The following is a 24053-nucleotide window of genomic DNA, read 5'->3' on the forward strand; positions in this document are numbered from 1 at the left end:
TGGGTGGGAGAATCTATGATAGGGTAGAGCGTACATGGGCTGTGGGAGGAGAGTAAATGGGTGGGAGAATCTACGATAGGGTAGAGCGTACATGAGCTGTGGGAGGAGAGTAAATGGGTGGGAGAATCTATGATAGGGTAGAGCGTACATGGGCTGTGGGAGGAGAGTAAATGGGTGGGAGAATCTATGATAAGGTAGAGCGTACATGGGCTGTGGGAGGAGAGTAAATGGGTGGGAGAATCTACGATAGGGTAGAGCGTACATGGGCTGTGGGAGGAGAGTAAATGGGTGGGAGAATCTACGATAGGGTAGAGCGTACATGAGCTGTGGGAGGATTAGTGTTACTGGGCCAAGTGGCCTTTTCTCATTCTGCGTCTGCCGATGTTTTGATGTTGGCTATGAAATGGCGTACCCAGGTTGAAGGATTTGGCTGCAGGATGTTTGTTATTTAAAATACTTCCTGACTTTAAATTTGGCCACGGAGAGCAGTGGTGAGTTTTTGTAACCTGGTAGTTATGTCACGTCTCTGGAGGTTCAGTTTAACATTGACACAGAGCAGGGGCAGATGAAAGCTGCGGACAATTTCATGCTCCCAGTCCCACCAACCTGAACGTGTTGAGTGACTAAACCTGTGGTAAATTCTCCTTTAAGGACAGCGGTGGGCAGCGGCCTTTGTCAGTGGGCCAGTGTGGAACTAACGCTCCGGCGATTGTCCTCGATGGGCCGACCAATCCAGTGAAACATTCCATCAGCTGTGAAGGGAAAGGGAACTTTGTGGGAGGCAGGAGCCCGGCAAAGACTGACCAGGCAGCAGGAATCATCCTCCCCAGACAAGGAAAGTCACTACTGACCAACGCCAGCCTTGTGTCTACAGCCGGGAGGAAGGTATGGACTGGCATCAAGAAAAGGTGTAGAGATAAAAGTCAACCCACACCACCCACACATTGGGCCTGCTTTTCCCCTCTGTCTTACACCCACTTAGACGTTTTTTTAAAAATTGACCTCTTGCCAATCAGCTCAACTCCTGCTTTATTCAAGCGGTTTAATCTTTGCTGAGGTACAGTTACTCAATAGGGATGGCACCTTTTGGATGAGACGTTAAACCATCTGCCCTCTCGGGTGGATGTGAAAGATCCCACGGCACTATTTCAAAGAAGAGCAGGGGAGTTCTCCCCGGTGTCCTGGCCAATATATATCCCTCAACCAACATCACTAAAACAGATTATCTAATCATTTATCACATTGCTGTTTGTGGGGCCTTGCTGTGGGCAAATTGGCTGCCGCATTTCCTACATTACAACAGTGACTACACTTCAGAAGCACTTCATTGGCTGTAAAGTGTTTCGGGATGTCCTGAGGCTGTGACAGGCGCTATAGAAATGACTGCAAAGGGTCGCTCCCAATCCTGTCCTTGCTAGATGTCCACACACCAGCACTCTTTGCAGCAGTGGTCACTGGATAGCAAATGGGTGGGTTCACTTCCCGCTACGTCGCGATACTGAGCCCCATTGTATCTCCCCTACTGTACCCCATCTGTGATTGGCTAACTCAGCACAGACCAAGGATCAAACCTGGGCCTCAGATATTGGATAAATCCATTAATCTATTGCGGTTAGTTTATAGATTCCTGGTTGAGCTGTGGTCAATAAAGAAAAAGAACGAAAGGACTTGCCTTTTTATAGTATTTTTCACAACCTCAGGATGTCCCAAAGCACTTTACAGCCAATGAGTTACGTTTTTGGAGTGTTGTAATGCAGGAAATGCAGCAGCCATTTTGCACACAGCAAGGTCCCATTGCAATGTGATAAATGACCAGATCGCCTGTTTCAATGATGTTGGTCGAGGGATAAATATTGGCCAGGACAATGGGGAGAGCTCCACTGCCTTTCTTCAAAATAATGCCACGGGATCTTTTACATCCACCTGAGAGAGCAGCCAGGGCCTCGGTTTAACGTCTCAACCAAAAGACACCACCTCCAACAGTGCAGCACTCCCTTAGTACTGCACAGGAGTGTCAGCCTGGATTATGTGCTCAAGTCTCAGGTGGGACTTGAACCCATGACCTTCTGACTCAGAGACAAGAGTGATAACCACTGAGCCATGGCTGACATCTGTTCCTTTGAGGAATGACCTTCACAGGGTGCATTGGCTTGGAAATCGCTATCCGGCAGCCCCTGCTTTTCCAGCCATTTAAGTAAATGGATTTCCCAACTATTCTCTGCTAGTTCCCGACTGATGTGTCTGGGAAGCTTAGCTGCATCCTGGGAATGGTCCATTGGGAATGGGCCTTAACGCCTCCACTGACAGGTGTTCAGAGATTGAAGTGGGCCCCACACCTGCCTCAATCTGAGCTCTGGCTAACAATGTAAACTTGCACACGTGATGTTGCATCAGATTAGGGGGTTACTGGAGGAAGGGGCAAGAGGGACACCAACCCATAGTGTCAGTCCCTGAGCCTAGTGTCTGTCATTTTACTCCTATTTTTATTCTGTAGGGCAAAGTCCATGGGAGCCACTCAGTAAAAGAATCAGTGAGGAAAACAGATGTCCATGAGTCTCTCCTGGAAACGGTTGCTAGGGCGATGTCAGAGGGACCACCAGTGCAGAGCGATTTGTTGACTAGAGTCGGTCTCTGGCAGGTAATGAGTCACTGGGTATTCTCGGCTCTGGGACTGTTGATTCATTCAAAGGCAAATTAGATCGATTTCTTTCAGAAAATAATATTTTAGGATCCAGCACATGAGTAATTTGAGACATGTAGTGTGCTTGGGAGGAACATGTGACTTTGGGCCTGTGGTTCCCAAATCTCTCCACCACTGGGTTTCCTCACCTCATGTCTGGGCCTGTTGTAGATGCATTGATAGAGATCGATTGATGTGATTAGCCAACAACTCCATTGTTATTGTATCATGCTGGCCAATATTTATCCCTCAATTAACAACACTTAAAAAACAGATTATCTGGGAACTTACTGTGTGCAAATTGGCTGCTGCATTTCCTACATTACAACAGTGACTGCACTTCATTGGCTGTAAAGTGCTTTGGGATGCCCTGAGGCTGTGAAAGGCGCTATATAAATGCAAATCTTTTTTCTTTTACCAAGATGGCAGAGGGCAAACCTTGCTCTTTTTATATCTAGCAATAGGCATGAACTACCCCTGCCCCACCAGCTAACCTATTCTGCCATTGTGTCCCTTTATTCATTCTCCCTCATAAAGAGCCATGGAATAGATACATCTGCAATAATGCTTAGAAGGTGTCCTCCTTCATTCTCACAACAGTAGTTTCAGTCCTTTTGTGAGCATGGGAATATGATCATTTTGAGGATGATTTGTATGATAACCTAGTAAACAGCAGGATTGAGAAGGGAAAGTACCTGCCTGACCAACCTCCTTGATTTGTTTACATAGAATTACATAGTATTTACAGCACAGAAACAGGCCATTCAGCCCAACAGGTCCATGCCTCCTCTCACCCCTCTTTGTTCAGCTCTAACTACATATCCTTCTATTCCTTTCTCCCTCATGTGTTTATCCAACTTCCCTTAAAGGCATCTATGCCATTCACCTCAACTATTCCTTCTGGTAGCGAGTTCCACATTCTCACCACTCTCTCTGGTAAAGAGATTTCTCCAGAATTCCTTATTGGATTTATTGGTGACTATCTTATATTTAAGGCTCCTAGTTATGGACTCCTTCGCAAGTGGAAACATCTTCTCTACGTCTACCTTTCATAATTTTAAAGACCTCTATTAGGGCACCTCTCAGCCTTCTCCTTCCTAGAGAAAAGAGTAAGTGGCCTCCTTGGAGGACTGCGGAAGTTGCGACCACGGGTGTACTGAGACCTCCCAGAGGTTTTTGATAAAGTTTATCGGGAAACATTATGAGTTCATCTCCAAGCTGTGAAATTCAGGGTGAATCTTGGGAATGGTCAGGAAAGCGGCTGACGGGTGGGAAGCTGCGTTAGGATTGGAGGATCAATGTTGGGGTGGGGAGGGGCGAGCGGGGGAGGGGGTGGAAGTGTGGAGTGGGGAGTCCCCGGAGTTGGTATTAGGAACTGGGATTTTAAAACCTCAATACAAATTGGCCAAATTTGCAGAGGCGACGGATTCTGAATAGGAAGCTTGGGAAATGTCAAAGATAAATTATACGAGTGGGCAGACCAATGGGCGATGAAATGAAATGTATAGGTGTAAAGTGCTGCACATAGGAAGGGAAAATGGGTGGCACCCGTACTCCATGAATGGAGTGAAAGAACTGAGAATGAAGACGAAAGAGGCCCAGGAATTTTACCTGGTTAAAACTAAGGCCCACCCAAGTACCACCCACAAGACCGCTGAGATACCTGGCGGTACTTTGTCAGGGAGATTCCTCAAAAACTTCTGCAAAGACCCCCCCGGCGGCAAAAATACACTTTACGCCCTGAATGTGGGCGGCAGCGGGCGGGAACTCCCAGTCTTGGTGGCAAATGCACTCCTCGCCAAACTGCCCCCGTGTGACGGTCCTTTCCCCTCCCTCCGCCGACTCCTGCCCGGAGCAATCTGGCAGCTCGGCGGGCGGGAGGACACTTGGGTGCCTTGCGCGCTAGCGGACGTCAGCGGGCAGTTCCCAACAGTACTCCCCCCTCCCCCTTCCCCCACCTCAACGGTGGGAGGCTTAGAGGAAACTGGCACCGAAGGGAGACCGCCCCAAAAACTCGGTGGCAGTCGGTGGCAGCGGGCGGTGAGTCCACCAAGTTCGGGGCCATAGAAACTAAACACCAACCAACGCAGAGCAGCGATCAACAAATGCAATAGGATGTTGAGCCAGTGTTCTCTCATGGACAGTACACATGTCTGGACATCAACTAAGGACATGATCATAAGAACATAAGAATTAGGAGCAGGAGTAGGCCATACGGCCCCTCGAGCCTGCTCCCCCATTCAATAAGATCACAGCTGATCTTCGACCGCAACTCCACTTTCCCGCCCAATCCCTTGACTCTCCTAGAGTCCAAAAATCTACCTATCTCACTCGTGAATATACTCAATGATTCAGCATCCACAGCCCTTTGGGGAGAGAATTGTAAAAGATTCACAACCCTCTGAGTAAAGAAATTCCTCCTCATCTCAGGCTTTTTAAAATGGCCGATCCTTTATCCTGAGACTGTGACCCCCTAGTTCGAGACTCTCCAGCCCAGCAAACAGCCTCTCAGCATCTACCCTGCCGAGGTTAGGCTGTGATAATCCAATGGAGTAATAACCATATCAGAACTCAATGTCTGGACTCTCATGGGTAATGGCCACTGATATTACATAGTATTATGTGCTCTTCTACCCCATTAAGTTTCTTTAACCTGCTGGTGTCCACTATTTTAGTAAATGCGCTATATTTTAAGTGCTTTGAACTGCTTCCAGCAGAGATCTCCCCGGAGACCCTAGCTGGCCTCTCCTTGTGGACAGCACCCTCTGGTGGCCATTCAAATAATCACAATACACCAACTGCAAACTCTGAAAATGTTCGACATTCAGATGATTGGCTGACATAAATTTTGTCATTTTATATTGTGCTGAGAGGTCTTGAGGGGCAGGAAACGGAGGGTGGGGGTGGGGTGGAGGGTAGGCTGTGCTTAACCAGCATCCCCCATATTCCACACCCTGTTCTACCATGTATACTCCCCTAGTGACTCCCCTCCTCAGCTGTCAGCCGTGGCTCAGTGATGGTAAAGAAAGACTTGCATTCATAGAGCGCCTTTCACAAACTCAGGACGTTCCAAAGCGTTTTACAGCCAATGAAGTACTTTTGAAGTGTTGTCTCTGTTGTAATATATATAGCACACTCGCCTCTGAGTCAGAAGGTTGTGGGTTCAAGTCCCACTCCAGAGACTTGAGCACATAATCTAGTCTGACACACCCAGTGCAGTGCTGAGGTGCCATCTTTTGAATGAGACATTAAACCGAGGTCCTGTCTGCCTTTTCAGGTGAATGTAAAAGATCCCATAACACTATTTCGAAGAAGAGCAGGTGAGTTATCCCTGGTGTCCTAGCCGATATTTATCCCTCAACAGACAACTAAAAACAGATTATCTGGTCATTTATCTGATTGTTGTTAGTGGAAGCTTGCTGTGTGCAGATTGGCTGCCGCATTTCCCACATTACAACTGTGATTACACTTCAAAAGTACTTCAATGGCTGTAAAGTGCTTTGAGATGTCCCGAGATCAATGTCCCTGTCAGCGACGCCCACATCCCTAGAATGAATTAAACCACGATGGTGTAGCACCAGCTACCCTTGTGCTGCCTTTTTCTTTCTGTCTCTCTTTCTCTTTCTCTCTCACTCCTCTGTCTCCCTCACACTCTTTCTTTCTCTCCCTGTTTCTCTGTCTCTCTATCTCTGTCTCTCTACATCGCTCTGACTCTATCCAACTCTGTTTCTCTGTCTCTCACTGTCTCTCTCACTGTCTCCTTCTTTCCGTCTGTCTATCACACCCTCTTTCTATGTGCCTCTCTCCGGATGTCTCTCTCTCCATCTCTCATCTCTTTTTCTCTCTGTCTGTCTGTCTCTCTATCTCTTTTTTCTGTCTTTCTATCGCTTTTACTCTCTTCGCCTGTCTCTGTCTCTATCTCTCTCTCTATGTCTCTGTCTCTGTTTCTCTTTCTCTAGCTCTGTCTCTCACTATCTCTACCTCTCTCTGTCTCTCTCTCTGTCCCTCTCTATGTCACTCTCTGTGTCTCTGTCTTTCTCTCTGCCTCTCTCTGTCTCTCTCTATCTCCATGTCTCTCTCTGTCTCGCTCTCTGTCTCTCTAAGTTCTCTCTGGCTCTCTATTTCTCTTTCTCTCTGTCTCTCTCTATCACCAGCCCGTCCTACACGAATTGATATTGCAGCTTTAACAGGTCTCTGTTCTTTCCCCTTCTCCCGAAGGTGGAGCTAAACGAGAATGAGGGTGCTTGGGCCCGACTGGCCACAGAGGAAGATCCCAGGATTCTCAGTGTGCTGATGTGGAGCTGGCTGGAGTACCTCAAGGTCGAACAGTCTGTCTGAACAGGACACAACCAATGCTCTCTCTTATTTTTTGGTGCGCGGTCCCGTTCACACTTTAGCAACTGTGCGGTTTCCCCCATATAAAATCCAGTGAGCGACCGATGTGGGGCCTCCAGACCGGTCAGTGTGGGGCCTCCAGACCGGTCAGTGTGGGGCCTCCAGACCGGTCAGTGTGGGACCTCCAGACCAGTCAGTGTGGGGCCTCCAGACCGGTCAGTGTGGGGCCTCCAGACCAGTCAGTGTGGGGCCTCCAGACCAGTCAGTGTGGGACCTCCAGACCAGTCAGTGTGGGACCTCCAGACCGGTGAGCGGTCAGTGTGGGACCTCCAGACCGGTCAGTGTGGGACCTCCAGACCGGTCAGTGTGGGACCTCCAGACCGGTGAGCGGTCAGTGTGGGACCTCCAGACCGGTCAGTGTGGGACCTCCAGACCAGTGAGCGGTCAGTGTGGGACCTCCAGACCGGTCAGTGTGGGACCTCCAGACCGGTGAGCGGTCAGTGTGGGACCTCCAGACCGGTCAGTGTGGGACCTCCAGACCGGTGAGCGGTCAGTGTGGGACCTCCAGACCGGTCAGTGTGGGACCTCCAGACCAGTGAGCGGTCAGTGTGGGACCTCCAGACCGGTCAGTGTTGGACCTCCAGACCGGTGAGTGGTCAGTGTGGGACCTCCAGACCGGTCAGTGTGGGACTTCCAGACCAGTGAGCGGTCAGTGTGGGACCTCCAGACCGGTCAGTGTGGAACCTCCAGACCGGTGAGCGGTCAGCGTGGGACCTCCAGACCGGTCAGTGTGGGACCTCCAGACCGGTGAGCGGTCAGTGTGGGACCTCCAGACCGGTCAGTGTGGGACCTCCAGACCGGTGAGCGGTCAGTGTGGGGCCTCCAGACTGGTCAGTGTAGGGCCTCCAGACCGGTCAGTGTGGGACCTCCAGACCGGTCAGTGAGCCTCCAGACTGGTCAGTGTGGGACCTCCAGACCGGTCACTGTGAGCCTCCAGACCAGTCAGTGTGGGACCTCCAGAACGGTCAGTGTGGAGCCTCCAGACCAGTCAGTGTAGGGCCTCCAGACCAGTGAGCGGTCTGTGTGGAGCCTCCAGACCAGTCAGTGTAGGGCCTCCAGACCAGTGAGCGGTCTGTGTGGAGCCTCCAGACCGGTCAGTGTAGGGCCTCCAGACCGGTGAGCGGTCTGTGTGGGACCTCCAGACCGTTCAGTGTAGAGCCTCCAGACCGGTCAGCGTGGAGCCTCCAGACCGATCAGTGTAGGACCTCCAGACCAGTCAGTGTGGGACCTCCAGACCGGTCAGTGTGGGACCTCCAGACCAGTCAGTGTGGGACCTCCAGACCGGTCAGTGTGGGACCTCCAGACCGGTGAGCGGTCAGTGTGGTACCTCCAGACCGGTCAGTGTGGGACCTCCAGACCGGTGAGCAGTCAGTGTGGGACCTCCAGACCGGTCAGTGTGGGACCTCCAGACCGGTGAGCGGTCAGTGTGGGACCTCCAGACCGGTCAGTGTGGGACCTCCAGACCGGTGAGCGGTCTGTGTGGGACCTCCAGACCGTTCAGTGTAGAGCCTCCAGACCGGTCAGTGTGGGACCTCCAGACCGGTCAGTGTGGGACCTCCAGACTGGTCAGTGTGGAGCCTCGAGACTGGTGAGTGTGGGGCCTCCAGACCGGTCAGTGTGGGACCTCCAGACCGATCAGTGTAGGACCTCCAGACCAGTCAGTGTGGGACCTACAGACCGGTCAGTGTGGGACCTCCAGACTGGTCAGTGTGGAGCCTCGAGACTGGTGAGTGTGGGGCCTCCAGACCAGTCAATGTGGGACCTCCAGACCAGTCAGTGTGGGACCTCCAGACCGGTCAGTGTGGGACCTCCAGACCGGTCAGTGTGGGGCCTCGAGACCAGTGAGTGTGGAGCCTCCAGACCAGTCAATGTGGGACCTCCAGACCAGTCAGTGTGGGAGCTCCAGACTGGTCAGTGTGGGGCCTCCAGACCGGTCAGTGTAGGGCCTCCAGTCTGGTCAGTGTGGGACCTCCAGACCGGTCAGTGCGGGACCTCCAGACCGGTCAGTGTGAGGCCTCGAGACCGGTGAGTGTGGGGCCTCCAGACCAGTCAATGTGGGACCTCCAGAACGGTTAGAGTGGGACCTCCAGACCGGTGAGGGGTCAGTGTAGGGCCTCCGGACCGCTGTACGGCCAGCTTAGCAGAAATGTTGTACACAACCCATAAACCCAACAGGACTGAGGCACTGCACCATGGGCCTGTATTACATCGGTTCCAAGTTATGGGCTTCCGCAGCCAATTGCAAAATCCTCGTGCATTTGCCTTCAATTTTAATATTGATGGTCTAGTAGAAACTCCCAACTTTAAAAAAAATAATTCTCAGGATGTGGGCATTGCTGGCAAGGCCAGCATTTATTGCCCATCCCTAGTTGCCCTGAGAAGGTGATGGTGGGTCGACTTCTTGAACCATTGGTAGCGGTTTGATACAAATGAGTCGCTTGCTAAACCACTCGGAGGGCAGTTAAGAGTCAACCACGTTGGTGTGAGTCTGGAGTCATATATAGGCCCAGACTGTGTAAGGACATTAGTGAACCTGTTGGTTTTTTTAATGACAAACCGACAGCTTCATGGTCACTTTTACTGATCCCAGCTTTTTAATTCCCAATTTTTGAAGGTGGATTGGAATTCCCAAATGGCCACAGTGGGATTTGAACTCACGTTCTCTGACTTATTAATGCAGGCCTTTGGATTTCCAGTACAGCAATACAACCACCACACTCCCATATCAATACCGCCCTGGGTCTGTGCACATGAATCTTCCGTTCCTGTGGTGTGTCAGAATTTACCATCATTCTTAACCGATAAGGGAATAAGGGTGTCATGTATTCAACTATCATTGTAACCCATGTATAAGCTGACCTAAGTTGTACACCTTGAGAACATTGACCACAAGGGACACTCCTAACCTGGACTTTCAGGTATAAATGGGGAAGCTCCACCCACCTTCATCACTTGAGGTCTTGGTAATAAAGGTAACTGGTCACAGAGTGACCTTCTCTCAAGTATGGGCCTCGTGTGCATTTATACTGTATAGTAAGGACGTATCATTGGTGACGAGAAACTGGGATTTAAACCACGCGAGCATGGCCACTAGCAGCACAGAAGAGAGGTACTGTGTTAGTGATGATTGGGACGACTTTATTGAGAGACTACAACAAAGTTTTGTCACTAAGGAATGGTTGGGACAGGATTCGGCTGACAAACGGAGGCCTCATCTCCTGACGGTTTGTGGATCCAGAACGTACTCCCTGATGAAGGACCTTCTAGCGCCAGAGAAGCCAGCGGACAAGACATTCGAAGAGCTCAGTAAGTTGATTGGGGAACACCTTAAATCGGCGAGCAGCATGCACATGGAGAGACACCGGTTTTACACGCACCGGCGGTGAGAAGGGCAAAGCGTTCCAGACTTCATGACAGAACTCCAGCGACTGGTGAGCCTATGTAAGTTCCCAGATGCATGCAGAGTGGAGATGCTGCGAGACTTTTTTATTGAGGACATCGGGCACGCTGGGGTCTTCAGGAAACTGATTGAGACCAAAGACTTGATCTTGGAAGCGGCGGCTCTGATAGCCCAGCCATTTATCTCAGGGGAGGAAGAGACCAGAATGATGTATGACAAAAGTCTTGGCTCAAATGCGGCAAACGACCAGGGAGTCAACATTGTTAACGCGGCACACAGTTCTCTAGGCAGACAAGGGCAATCGGACATGCCCGAGCATGTAGTCGAACCCAAAGGGGGAATTCAACAGAGAAAATGGCTAGCTGAACAGCGATTCATGCCATCGCAATGGACAATGCGGCCAGTAATGGGGCCATCAACACCTGTTAATGGTGCGCTTAAGGACAGTCACAGAGACAGTCAGAGACGATCGACTGGTAATGGACCTTTTGTTTCTAACAACGGGGCCTCCAGCTCATGCTGGTGGTGTGGAGGCAAACACCCAGCCAGAGCAATATACCTGCAGAAACTGCAACGTCAGCGGTCACTTGGCACATATGTGCAGGAAGCCTGCAGCCAGGTTGATGTACGAGGAGGACGGGCCTGATGTAAGCCCTACGAGGCCAAATGAATACTGGGGGAAATCGCTGGAAGCTGAAGTTCAGCGAGTTCATGTGGAGCACATATACAGTTCATATACCAGGACGCCACTGATAATGATGAAAGTGCTCCTCAATGGCATCCTAGTATTAATGGAGCTAGACACGGGGTTGGCCAGTCCCTGATGTGTATCAAACAGTTCGAAAGGTTGTGGGTGTCCAAGGCCAGGAGGCCAAAATTATTGCCGATTGACGCACAGCTACGGACATATACAAAGGAGATCATTCTGGTGCTAGGCAGCGCCACGGTAGTCGTGACCCACAAAGATTCGGAGAACAGATTGCCACTCTGGATTGTCCCGGGGGAGGGTCCCGCACTACTGGGGAGGAGTTGGCTTGCTGTCATGATCTGGAAATGGGACGATGTCAATGCAATTTCTTCTGTGGAGCGAGTATCATGCTCACAGGTCCTGGAAAAATTTGACTCATTATTTCAACCCAGCATCGGCACTTTCATGGGGGCCAAGGTAGTGATTCACATAAACCCGGACGCCAGGCCAGTACACCACAAGGCCAGAGCGGTGCCGTACGCGATGCGGGAAAAGATAGAATGCGAATTGGACCGCCTGCTGAGTGAAGGCATCATCTCGCCAGTCGAATTCAGTGACTGGGCGAGCCCGATTGTGCCGGTGCTCAAGGCGGATGGGTCGGTCAGGATATGTGGTGATTACAAGGCCACCATCAATCGGGTGTCACTCCAAGACCAGTACCCGCTACCGAGAGCGGAGGAGCTCTTTGCGACGCTATCCGGTGGCAAACTTTTTTCAAAATTGGACCTGACCTCAGCTTACATGACCCAGGAACTGGCAAGTGAGTCGAAGAAGCTGACCACCATCATGACACACAAGGGGTTGTTTGAGTATAACAGATGTCCGTTCAGGATTCGTTCGGTCGCTGCGATCTTTCAGTGAAATATGGAAAGCCTCCTCAAGTCGATTTCAATTATGATGGTTTTTCAAGACGACATCCTCATTACGTGTCGCGATACTGAAGAACACCTCCACAACCTGGAGGAGGTGCTACGCAGATTGGACCGGGTAGGGCTGCGACTGAAAAAGGCGAAGTGCGTCTTCCGAGCTCCAGAGGTAGAATTCCTGGGGAGGAGGGTAGCAGCAGACGGGATCAGACTACTGCGTTCAAAACGGAAGCGATCCAGAGAGCACCCAGACCCCGTAACACGACGGAGCTGCATTCGTTCCTGGGGCTCCTGAACTATTTTGGTAACTTTCTTCCCAAATTGAGCACGCTGTTAGAGCCGCTACACGTGCTCCTACGCCAAGGTCGCGATTGGGCCTGGGGGGATAGCCATGAAAGGGCTTTTGATAGAGCATGCAATTTGTTATGCTCCAACAGACTGTTAACGTTATATGACCCGTGTAAGAAACTTGTTTTAATGTGCGATGCGTTGTCCTATGGGGTCGGGTGTATATTGCAGCATGTGAATGCCAATGGTCAGTTACAGCCGGTAGCTTATGCCTCCAGAAGTCTGTCCCAGGCAGAAAGGGGCTACGGGATGGTAGAAAAGGAAGTGCTAGCATGTGTATATGCAGTAAAAAAAATGCACCAGTATCTGTTTGGCAGGAAATTTGAGCTGGAGACAGATCACAAACCCCTAACGTCCCTTTTGGCCAACAACAAGGCCATAAATGCGAATGCATCGGCCCGCATGCAGAGGTGGGCACTCACGTTAGCCACCTATGACTACACAATTCGGCACAGACTGGGCACTGAAAACTGCGCCGATGCACTCAGCAGGCTCCCACTAGCCACCACTGAGGGGACAACTGAGCATGATGCTGAGATGGTCATGGCTGTTGAAGCTTTCGAAAGCGAAAGCTCACCTATGACAGCCCGTCAGATTAAAGTCTGGACAAATAAAGACCCGCTACTGTCTTTAGTTAAGAAATGTGTCCTAAATGGGGACTGGGCAGCCACGTACGGGGCATACACTGAGGAATTTAGACCGCTTCATAGGCGCAAGGATGAACTCTCGATTCAGGCCGATTGCCTACTGTAGGGAAACCGAGTAGTCATGCGCCAGAGGGACAGAGAGGTGTTTATCAGAGAACTTCACAATGAGCACCTGGGCATTGTTATGATGAAGGCAATTGCCAGGTCACATGTTTGGTGGCCAGGGATAGATGCAGACCTCGAACTTCCTGTTCGCAGATGCAACATGTGTGCTCAGCTGGGCAATGCACCCAGGGAAGCCCGCCTTAGCCCCTGGTCCTGGCTCGCCAAGCCATGGTCACGCATCCATGTGGACTACGCAGGTCCTTTCATGGGAAAAATGTTTTTGGTTGGAGTAGACGCCTACTCCAAATGGATTGAGTGTGCCATTTTAAATTCAAGCACATCCTCTGCCACAGTAGAAAGTCTACGGGCAATGCTCACCGCCCATGGTCTGCCGGATGTCTTGGTCAGCGACAATGAGCACTGAATTCCAGGACTTCATGGCAGGCAATGGAATCAACCATGTCAGAACGGCACCGTTCAAGCCGGCCTCAAACGGCCAGGCGGAACGAGCAGTGCAGATAATCAAACAGGGGATGCTCAGAATCCAAGGGGGTTCCCTACAAAGCCGCTTATCAAGCCTCCTGTTGGCCAATAAATCCCGACCACACTCGCTCACAGGGGTTCCACCCGCAGAGCTGCTAATGAAAAGGATGCTCAAAACCAGGTTATCCCTTATACACCCTACTATGAAAGAAATTGTTGAGAACAGGCGTCAGTCACAATGTGACTACCATGACAGGAATGCGAGGGCGTGATGTCTTGATGTCAATGACCGTGTTTTTGTCCTTAATTACGCTGCAGGGCCCAAATGGCTTGCAGGCACTGTGATTGCCAAAGAGGGGAATAGGGTTTTGGTAGTTAAACTTACTAATGGACAAATCTGCCGCAAACACGTGGATCAAACTAAAAGGAGGTTCAGCAACCCCATAGAAGAAGCAGAGGAAGAACACGACGTAGAATTTACTCCACCACAGGTGACTGAACACCGGAACCAAGCGGAGGAGAATCCAGTCACTGTGGGCAGTCCGGACAGGCCTGAGGCATCGCAAACAGCAGAAACTCAGGCCAGCGCCCAACAACTGGAGCCCCAACTCAGGCGCTCTACAAGGGAGCGTAAACCACCAGAGAGACTTAACCTGTGATCCCAATAAGACTTTGGGGGGAGGTGATGTCATGTATTCAACTATCATTGTAACCCATGTATAAGCTGACCTAAGTTGTACACCTTGAGAACATTGACCACAAGGGGCAAACTTGTGGGAGACACTCCTTACCTGGACTTTCAGGTATAAAAGGGGAAGCTCCACCCATCTTCATCACTTGAGGTCTTGGTAATAAAGGTAACTGGTCACAGAGTGACCTTCTCTCAAGTATGGGCCTCGTGTGCATTTACACTGTATAGTAAGGACATATCAAAGGGGTTATGAGGAGCGGGCAGGGAAGTGGACCCGAGTCCATGATCGGATCAGCCATGATCTTATTAAATAGCAGAGCAGGCTTGAGGGGCCAGATGGCCTACTCCTGCTCCTATTTCTTATGTTCTTATTTCATATCTTCTCTTATACAACAGTGTGACGTGGTGGAAGGAGTTGTTATTGGCCTCAGTGCCCCTGGGCTCGGCAGCGGTGGAATCTGCTCAGGTGACGGGTCCTGATCACTCTCTGGGAACTCCTGTTGGGAGTCAGGACAGAATCAGGTCCACACACGGAGACTGGTCCATAGAAACATAGAAAATAGGTCAGTCCCACCATCCCGGGAATCAGTCTGGTGAATCTTCGCTGCACTCCCTTAATAGCAAGAACGTCCTTCCTCAAGTTAGGAGACCAAAACTGTACACAATACTCCAGGTGTGGCCTCACCAAGGCCCTATACAACTGTAGCAACACCTCCCTGCCCCTGTACTCAAATCCCCTCGCTATGAAGGCCAACATGCCATTTGCTTTCTTAACCGCCTGCTGTACCTGCATGCCAACCTTCAATGACTGATGTACCATGACACCCAGGTCTCGTTGCACCTTCCCTTTTCCTAATCTGTCACCATTCAGATAATAGTCTGTCTCTCTGTTTTTACCACCAAAGTGGATAACCTCACATTTATCCACATTATACTTCATCTGCCACGCATTTGCCCACTCACCTAACCTATCCAATTCACTCTACAGCCTCATAGCATCCTCCTCGCAGCTCACACTGCCACCCAACTTAGTGTCATCCGCAAATTTGGAGATACTACATTTAATCCCCTTGTCTAAATCATTAATGTACAATGTAAACAGCTGGGGCCCCAGCACAGAACCTTGCGGTACCCCACTAGTCACTGCCTGCCATTCTGAAAAGTACCCATTTACTCCTACTCTTTGCTTCCTGTCTGACAACCAGTTCTCAATCCACGTCAGCACATTACCCTCAATCCCATGTGCTTTAACTTTGCACATTAATCTCCTGTGTGGGACCTTGTCGAAAGCCTTCTGAAAGTCCAAATATACCACATCAACTGGTTCTCCTTTGTCCACTTTACTGGAAACATCCTCAAAAAATTCCAGAAGATTTGTCAAGCATGATCTCCCTTTCACAAATCCATGCTGACTTGGACCTATCATGTCACCATTTTCCAAATGCGCTGCTATGACATCCTTAATAATTGATTCCATCATTTTACCCACTACTGAGGTCAGGCTGACCGGTCTATAATTCCCTGCTTTCTCTCTCCCTCCTTTTTTAAAAAATGGGGTTACATTGGCTACCCTCCACTCGATAGGAACTGATCCAGAGTCAATGGAATGTTGGAAAATGACTGTCAATGCATCCGCTATTTCCAAGGCCACCTCCTTAAGTACTCTGGGATGCAGTCCTTCAGGCCCTGGGGATTTATCGGCCTTCAATCCCATCAATTTCCCCAACACAATTTCCCGACTAATAAAGATTTCCCTCAGTTCCTCCTCCTTACTAGACCCTCTGACCCCTTTTATATCCGGAAGGTTGTTTGTGTCCTCCTTAGTGAATACTGAACCAAAGTACTTGTTCAATTGGTCTGCCATTTCTTTGTTCCCCGTTATGACTTCCCCTGATTCTGACTGCAGGGGACCTACATTTGTCTTTACTAACCTTTTTCTCTTTACATACCTATAGAAACTTTTGCAATCCGCCTTAATGTTCCCTGCAAGCTTCTTCTCGTACTCCATTTTCCCTGCCCTAATCAAACCCTTTGTCCTCCTCTGCTGAGTTCTAAATTTCTCCCAGTCCCCAGGTTCGCTGCTATTTCTGGCCAATTTGTATGTCACTTCCTTGGCTTTAATACTATCCCTGATTTCCCTAGATAGCCATGGTTGAGCCACCTTCCCTTTTTTATTTTTACGCCAGACAGGAGTGTACAATTGTTGTAATTCATCCATGCGGTCTCGAAATGTCTGCCATTGCCCATCCACAGTCAACCCCTTAAGTATCATTCGCCAATCTATCTTAGCCAATTCACGCCTCATACCTTCAAAGTTACCCTTCTTTAAGTTCTGGACCATGGTCTCTGAATTAACTGTTTCATTCTCCATCCTGATGCAGAATTCCACCATATTATGGTCACTCTTCCCCAAGGGGCCTCGCACAATGAGATTGTTAATTAATCCTCTCTCATTACACAACACCCAGTCTAAGATGGCCTCCCCCCTAGTTGGTTCCTCGACATATTGGTCTAGAAAACCATCCCTTATGCACTCCAGGAAATCCTCCTCCACCGTATTGCTTCCAGTTTGGCTAGCCCAATCTATGTGCATATTAAAGTCACCCATTATAACTGCTGCACCTTTATTGCATGCACTCCTAATTTCCTGTTTGATGCCCTCCCCAACATCACTACTACTGTTTGGAGGTCTGTACACAACTCCCACTAACGTTTTTTGCCCTTTGGTGTTCTGCAGCTCTACCCATATAGATTCCACATCATCCAAGCTAATGTCTTTCCTAACTATTGCATTAATCTCCTCTTTAACCAGCAATGCTACCCCACCTCCTTTTCCTTTTATTCTATCCTTCCTGAATGTTGAATACCCCTGGATGTTGAGTTCCCAGCCCTGATCATCCTGGAGCCACGTCTCCGTAATCCCAATCACATCATATTTGTTAACATCTATTTGCACACTTAATTCATCCATCTTATTGCGGATACTCCTTGCATTAAGACACAAAGCCTTCAGGCTTGCTTTTTAACACCCTTTGTCCTTTTAGAATTTTGCTGTACAGTGGCCCTTTTTGTTCTTTGCCTTGGGTTTCTCTGCCCTCCACTTTTCCTCATCTCCTTTCTGTCTTTTGCTTTTGCCTCATTTTTGTCTCCCTCTGTCTCCCTGCATAGGTTCCCATCCCCCTGCAATATTAGTTTAACTCCTCCCCAACAGCACTAGCAAACACTCCCCCTAGGACATTGGTTCTGGTCCTGGCCAGGTGCAGACCGTCCGGTTTGTACTGGTCCCACCTCCCCCAGAACCGGTTCCAATGCCCCAGGAATTTGAATCCCTCCCTGCTGCACCAATGCTCAAGCCACGTATTCATCTGCGCTATCCTGCGATTCCTACTCTGACTAACTCTGTCCCTCTGGTGAACGATCATCGACCTCAGGGCTATACACTAAGGGAGCAGTCTGCCGCTTCGGGAGAGAGGGGAGACAATTGGGGATCGGGGGGTGCGAAAGAGACAAATAACAGGGTGGTAGATTCTGTCTCTGCATCGGCTGGTGATTGAGCCTCTTTATTCCCCTCCGCAGGAGCCGGTGCTGAGATCGCAGGATGTAGCGACATTCCTGTCTAAGTCCACAGCCAAACAGGGTCTGTGGGATCTGGAAAAGGTGAGTGCTCCTTCAAAATAGGGTTCATACACATCATGACCCCAACCTTCTGCACTCAGAGTAACACAGCGGGAGTTGTCTGAGGATATTGAAAGCTCAGCTACGGCATAGAATATGGTCACACAGTCCCACATATGTGTTAGTGTGTATGTGTGTGTATATGTGTGTGTTAGTGTGTGTATATGTGTGTGTTAGTGTATATGTGTGTGTTAGTGTGTGTATATGTGTGTGTTAGTGTGTATGTTTATGTTAGTGTGTGTATATGTGTTAGTGTGTGTGTATATGTGTTAGTGTGTATGTGTGTGTTAGTGTTTATGTGTGTGTGTGTGTATATGTGTTAGTGTGTATGTGTGTGTTAGTATGTGTATGTGTGTGTTAGTATGTGTATATGTGTTAGTGTGTGTGTATATGTGATAGTGTGTATATGTGTTTTAGTGTGTATGTGTGTTAGTGTGTGTATATGTGTTAGTGTGTGTATATGCGTTAGTGTATATGTGTGTGTTAGTGTGTGTATATGTGTGTGTTAGTGTGTATGTTTATGTTAGTGTGTGTATATGTGTTAGTGTGTGTGTATATGTGTTAGTGTGTATGTGTGTGTTAGTGTTTATGTGTGTGTGTGTGTGTATATGTGTTAGTGTGTATGTGTGTGTTAGTATGTGTATATGTGTTAGTGTGTGTGTATATGTGATAGTGTGTATGTGTGTTTTAGTGTGTATGTGTGTGTTAGTGTGTGTATATGTGTTAGTGTGTGTGTATATGTGTTAGTGTGTGTGTACATATGTTAGTGTGTGTGTATATGTGTGTGTACCTGAAAGTTATCAGGTGGGTACATCATGAAGTTGGGGGCAGTGGGGCCTATGGTGGGCACCCCACCAGAAGAGGGTGAATGGGGCAGCATAAATATCAGGTGAGGAGGTGGGGGAGGGTGATTGATGTCCCTCCTCTAAACAGAGTCTGTGAACCTCTTACAGTCTCCTAGGGATTTACCCAGGATCCCCAACCCCACGCACCGGGATTGGAGGCCAAAGGCCTCGCTCCGTCAGCTTCCTGTCTGACTCTGTGTCCCTATAGAACGAGGACGCGGGATTCTCAGGATTGGGAGACCTTGATTACATCACCCCTTCGATGGGGGTGCCCGGATAAGGGGGCGATGCAGGTTGCACCCCTCACCAGGCCACATGGGAACTCGCAGATACAGTGCAAGACCAGCAGGGATCCCGAGGAATTTCAGCCTCCATTGGGTCCTCAGTGAATTTGTCCATTTTTGTGCCTATATCTGGGAATCTGGTCAATTATCCATTGCTGCATCACAGAATGATTCTCAACTTTTCGCCAACCCTTTGTCCCTTCGTTCCTCAGTGTCAGGAGGAGACAATCAGCTGCATCTTGGATTGTATCAGTAAACTGATCGGCTTGCCCTCTGAACTGGAAGATTCCATAATTCACCGACTGATCCGAGCACTGACTCAGGTAGGAACTTCGATTACCATCACAGGTCAGGTAGGAACTAGGAGCCACAGTGGGGATCACCCTGATCTTTCACCTCTTGCCCTGCATTCAAATTCAGCTCACATACACGTACACACAGAGTCACACGCATGTACACGTACATATACTTGGGCATGTACACACATAAAGCCCAGGTTTATCAAAGACTTGAATATTGATTCCATTGAAGGTGTCAGCTTTGACTCCGTGGTAGTGCTCTAGATCATGGGTTCAAGTCCAACTCCAGAAACTTGAGCCCATAAACTAGACTGATACTCCAGTGCCATACTGAGGGAGTACCGCACTGTTGGAGGTGCCGTCTTCCGGTTAAACTGTCCTCTCAGGTGGACGTTAAAGGCCCAATGACAATATTTCAAAGAAGAATAGGAGAGTTCTCCCAAGTGTCCTGGCCAATATTTATTATTAAACCAATATGACTAAAACAGATTAGCTGGTAATTTATCTCATTGCTGTTTGTGAGACCATGCTGTGCACAAATTGGCTGCCATGTTTCCCTACATCACAACAGTGACTATAATGTAAGGTGCTATATATATATATACATTAATTCTGTTAACTAGAGGTACTCTATTCTCAAGCTCCTCCAAAGAATGGAAGAATAGTTGGTCTCTCTGACAGTCCCTCTCTCACTTTTGGCTCCGCTTTCTTTAAACTCTTCTTGTTACTCTTAAACTCCAAGTATCCCATCCCGGGTGGAACTTCCTTCCTGTCTCCTCATTGTGTTCACATCAAGATTTATCACATTGTCTCCTACTCTAACTCATTCTTCCCCAGGTCTTCAGAATGGTGGAATTCCCCCAGTTTTTCCTTCCTCCTTCAATCTGCAGGCTTTTAAAACCAAAATTTGGCACAACCAAGCTATTTCCTGATTTATCTTCCTTTCTCTCCTCTTTTTGACTATGGTAGACCCTGCACTACGTTTCTTTACCTGGTGTCTTTCATTCTGGGGGCCTTGACACTTCACTTGGTGTCCTTCACTATGGCCCTTGACCCTTCACCTAATGTCCTTCACTATGGCCCTTGACCCTTCACCTAATGTCCTTCACTGTGGCCCTTGACCCTTCACCTGGTGTCCTTCACTATGGCCCTTGACCCTTCACCTAATGTCCTTCACTATGGCCCTTGACCCTTCACCTGGTGTCCTTCACTATGGCCCTTTACCCTTCACCTAATGTCCTTCACTATGGCCCTTGACCCTTCACCTGGTGTCCTTCACTATGGCCCTTGACCCTTCACCTGGTGTCCTTCACTATGAGCCATGACCCTTCACCTGGTGTCCTTCACTATGGCCCTTGACCCTTCACCTAATGGCCTTCACTATGGCCCTTGACCCTTCACCTAATGTCCTTTACTATGGCTCTTGACCCTTCACCTGGTGTCCTTCACTATGAGCCATGACCCGTCACCAGGTGGCCTTCACTTTGAGCCATGACTCTTCCCCTATATGACAGCAAGCAATGGATGTTATTGACTTTGTCTTATTGTCACAGAGCGGTGAAGAGGACGTGGCACATTTCGATGCTTTGTTGCACAAACTGAAAATGATCATCAGAGAAAAACGCTCGCACTATCTCTTCACCAGAGGCCTGGTGAAAACAGCTACATTGGTGAAGATAGCCTCGCATGGGAAGAGCAAATGAAAGCACAATTCTCCGGTTTGAACACCCATAAATCTTCCCAAATGCTGCCAAATAGAGTGGGGTGTTTTGGAGTTTGTAGTGTGTGGTGGAGGGGGAGGGAAGGTGGGTAGAGGGTAGCTAGAGATAGATGTCTACTGAAATGGCAGTTAATCTCCTGGAGCAGGGATCAGTATGTCGTCCTGCCCCCCCACCCCCCCACCCAGGTCCAGGATAGACTCCAATAAGGAAGGACTTTTGGCCAATATGGTTTCATTCCTCTAAACTAGCAACGCTATCATCCCCCATAAGCAGTGAGCCTTTGGCTCAGTATATTCCCACCTCTGAATTAGAAGGTGCAGGGTTCAAACCCCATTCCACACAGTCCCAACTCTGAATTCTGGGTTGACATCCAGCAGGATACTTGCGTCCAATGGGTGTGAGTTCCCCCCACCGCCACCCTCCCCCCCCCCCCCCACCAGCTTCATCGATTGGATATTGGACCCATAAAACACCCCCTCCCTGTATGCTGCAGGTGCAATAAAGATGGTTAAGACCAAGGAAGGAGCGTTGACATTGCGGCCTATGGTTAGTGTGGAAAAAGGAAGAAATATTGCACTGCAATAGGTGACTTTTCTGAACTTGGGACAATGTAGAGGGAGCTTTGCTCTGTATCTAACCTGCACTGTATCTGCCCTGTGAGTGTTTGATGGGACAGTGTAGAGGGAGCTTTACTCTGTATCTAACCTGCACTGTATCTGCCCTGTGAGTGTTTGATGGGACAGTGTAGAGAGAGCTTTACTCTGTATCTAACCCTGCTGTACCTGCCCTGGGAGTATTTGATGGGAAAGTGTAGAGGGAGCTTTACGCTGTATCTAACCCTGCTGTACCTGCCCTGGGAGTGTTTGATGGAACAGTGTAGAGGGAGTTTTGTTCTGTATCGAACCCGTGCTGTACCTGCCCTAGGAGTGTTTGATGGGACAGTGTAGAGGGAGCTTTGCTCTGTATCTAACCCATGCTGTACCTGCCCTGGGAGTGTTTGAATGGAGATTGTGGGAGAGAGACCCAATATCCGGGTCATCCCTTTACTGATGTTATTGAGGTAATGTTGAGTGTGCAACAGTAACAATTTTTGTATAATTGTACCTTTGTATTTGCTGCAGTTTTTAATGACATAGTTCAGCCATCAAGGGTGCATTCGAAATTCTGCCCAAGTTGTAATTTATTAAATTATTTCAATGGAATAAAGTCAAGTAAATCTGTCACTGCCTCACCTCCAATGTTCTCACTAACTTTTTTTGTGCACGGAACCTCTACATTTGGTGTGCGCAGTATCTTAGAGGGATCAGCTTGTGAGTGGCCCGCGTGGCTCCTGTCCGATTGCTGCGTGGCCGCGCATGAGTACAGCTTCGTGGAACCATTGCTCACATCCACAGTGACTGAAGCCAGTTCAGTTAACCCTTACCCTGAATAAACAGTGACTCTCCACAGTTACACAGTGAGTAATCTTTACACTGCTGAATAAATGGAAACTCTGGTTAAGAATTCAGGTCTTCCATCGATGCCTTCTTGGGTTCAGTGGCATCATTTGTCTGATCGTCTTACGTTTATGCCCAATATCTACTTCCACAGTAGCATACCGAAGGGGCGGATATGACAATAGTATTCATTCGTTGGGTGGGCCATTGTTCGCATGCCTGACACAAGTCTCCCAAAGCAAGCGTTCTACTCGGAACTTCTACAAGGCAAGCGAGCCCCAGGTGGGCAGAGGAAACGCTTCAAAGACATCCTCACAGCTTCCTTGATAAAATGCAACATCCCCACCAACACCTGGGAGTCCCTAGCCAAAGACCGCCCCAAGTGGAGGAAGAGCATGCAGAAAGCAAATGCAGGCAACGGAAGGAGCGTGCGGCAAACCAGTCCCACCCACCCTTTCCAACGACTGTCTGTCCCATCTGTGACAGAGACTGTAATTCCCGTAGTGGACTATTCAGTCACGTAAGAACTCACTTTTAGAGTGGTAGGAAGTCTTCCTCGATTTCGAGGGACTGCCTATGATGATGAGTATTCATTCACCATCTGGCTCGGATACTTGTCTTTCACATATTTCTTCAGTCTCTCCAGTGACAGACTGAGTTACCACTAAGGTAAGTGAGATGTGGCCTGATATGAATTGTTTGTAATGTGAACATACTCAGCATGATTTATGATCAGATTCATTTTGTTTAATCAATAAAACTTATCTTTGTGTAATGATATAAAAATAACAAAGATGTGATGCTACCCTACTGCAGTGGACCATCTTACTTAAACAGAATAACATTCTGTCCTACTGCCCAGCCTTCCGTCCTCTCTCACTCTCTCATTCTGTGCACAGGAAGAGATTAGAGGGGTTCCCAACAAATTGCCTTGAGGTGTTTTTTTCCAATTACCTAGACGAACTAACAAATTGCTTATTGTGTAGGGAAACAACATCCAATTAAAAATTAAGCACCTTTTGTTCAGGAGCCTGTGAGAATACACTTTGCTTAAAAACACATTAACATAAGTCATACTTTCAAATCTTCTCTGTGAGGAAAATGGACAGAACATTCTGAAATGTGACATCTGCACAATCCAAACCTCAAATGGCTTGACGCCCATTTTTCAAATGCACTGAGGGGAGGTGCTGGAGACAGTATTCACAAATTGTCAAAGGTGCTGTTTTATTTTGAGTGTAAATATTACAACAAGAGCTACAAAGGACCTCTTCTTTCCTCACTACTTGGCTCTGTGCCTGCTGTGATATTAGGTCAGGTAGCTAATGTTGAAGCCTTACATGGTATGTGAGTTGCTGAATCCATTCAGTTCCACTATCTGGCATCATGTGTGGTGTGTTACGTCCAATTACATTACGTAGAATTTGCAG

General features: G+C 48.7%; 1 protein-coding gene across 1 annotated transcript in view; it reads left to right on the top strand.

Annotated features, from left to right (window-relative positions):
• The window catches only part of LOC139278064 (protein tyrosine phosphatase domain-containing protein 1), a 41016-nt gene extending 19847 nt beyond the window's left edge, over nucleotides 1–21169 (top strand). Inside the window, exons 6-12 of the mRNA XM_070896726.1 lie at nucleotides 652–885; nucleotides 2495–2638; nucleotides 6899–7008; nucleotides 14760–14829; nucleotides 17940–18020; nucleotides 19380–19490; nucleotides 21020–21169. Of these exons, the coding sequence (XP_070752827.1) occupies nucleotides 652–885; nucleotides 2495–2638; nucleotides 6899–7008; nucleotides 14760–14829; nucleotides 17940–18020; nucleotides 19380–19490; nucleotides 21020–21169 (900 nt within the window). The remainder of the gene's footprint in view (nucleotides 1–651; nucleotides 886–2494; nucleotides 2639–6898; nucleotides 7009–14759; nucleotides 14830–17939; nucleotides 18021–19379; nucleotides 19491–21019) is intronic.
• The last annotated feature ends 2884 nt before the right edge of the window (nucleotides 21170–24053 follow it).

This window comes from Pristiophorus japonicus, chromosome 13 (genome assembly GCF_044704955.1).
Source record: "Pristiophorus japonicus isolate sPriJap1 chromosome 13, sPriJap1.hap1, whole genome shotgun sequence".
In the NCBI taxonomy this organism is placed as follows: domain Eukaryota; kingdom Metazoa; phylum Chordata; class Chondrichthyes; family Pristiophoridae; genus Pristiophorus; species Pristiophorus japonicus.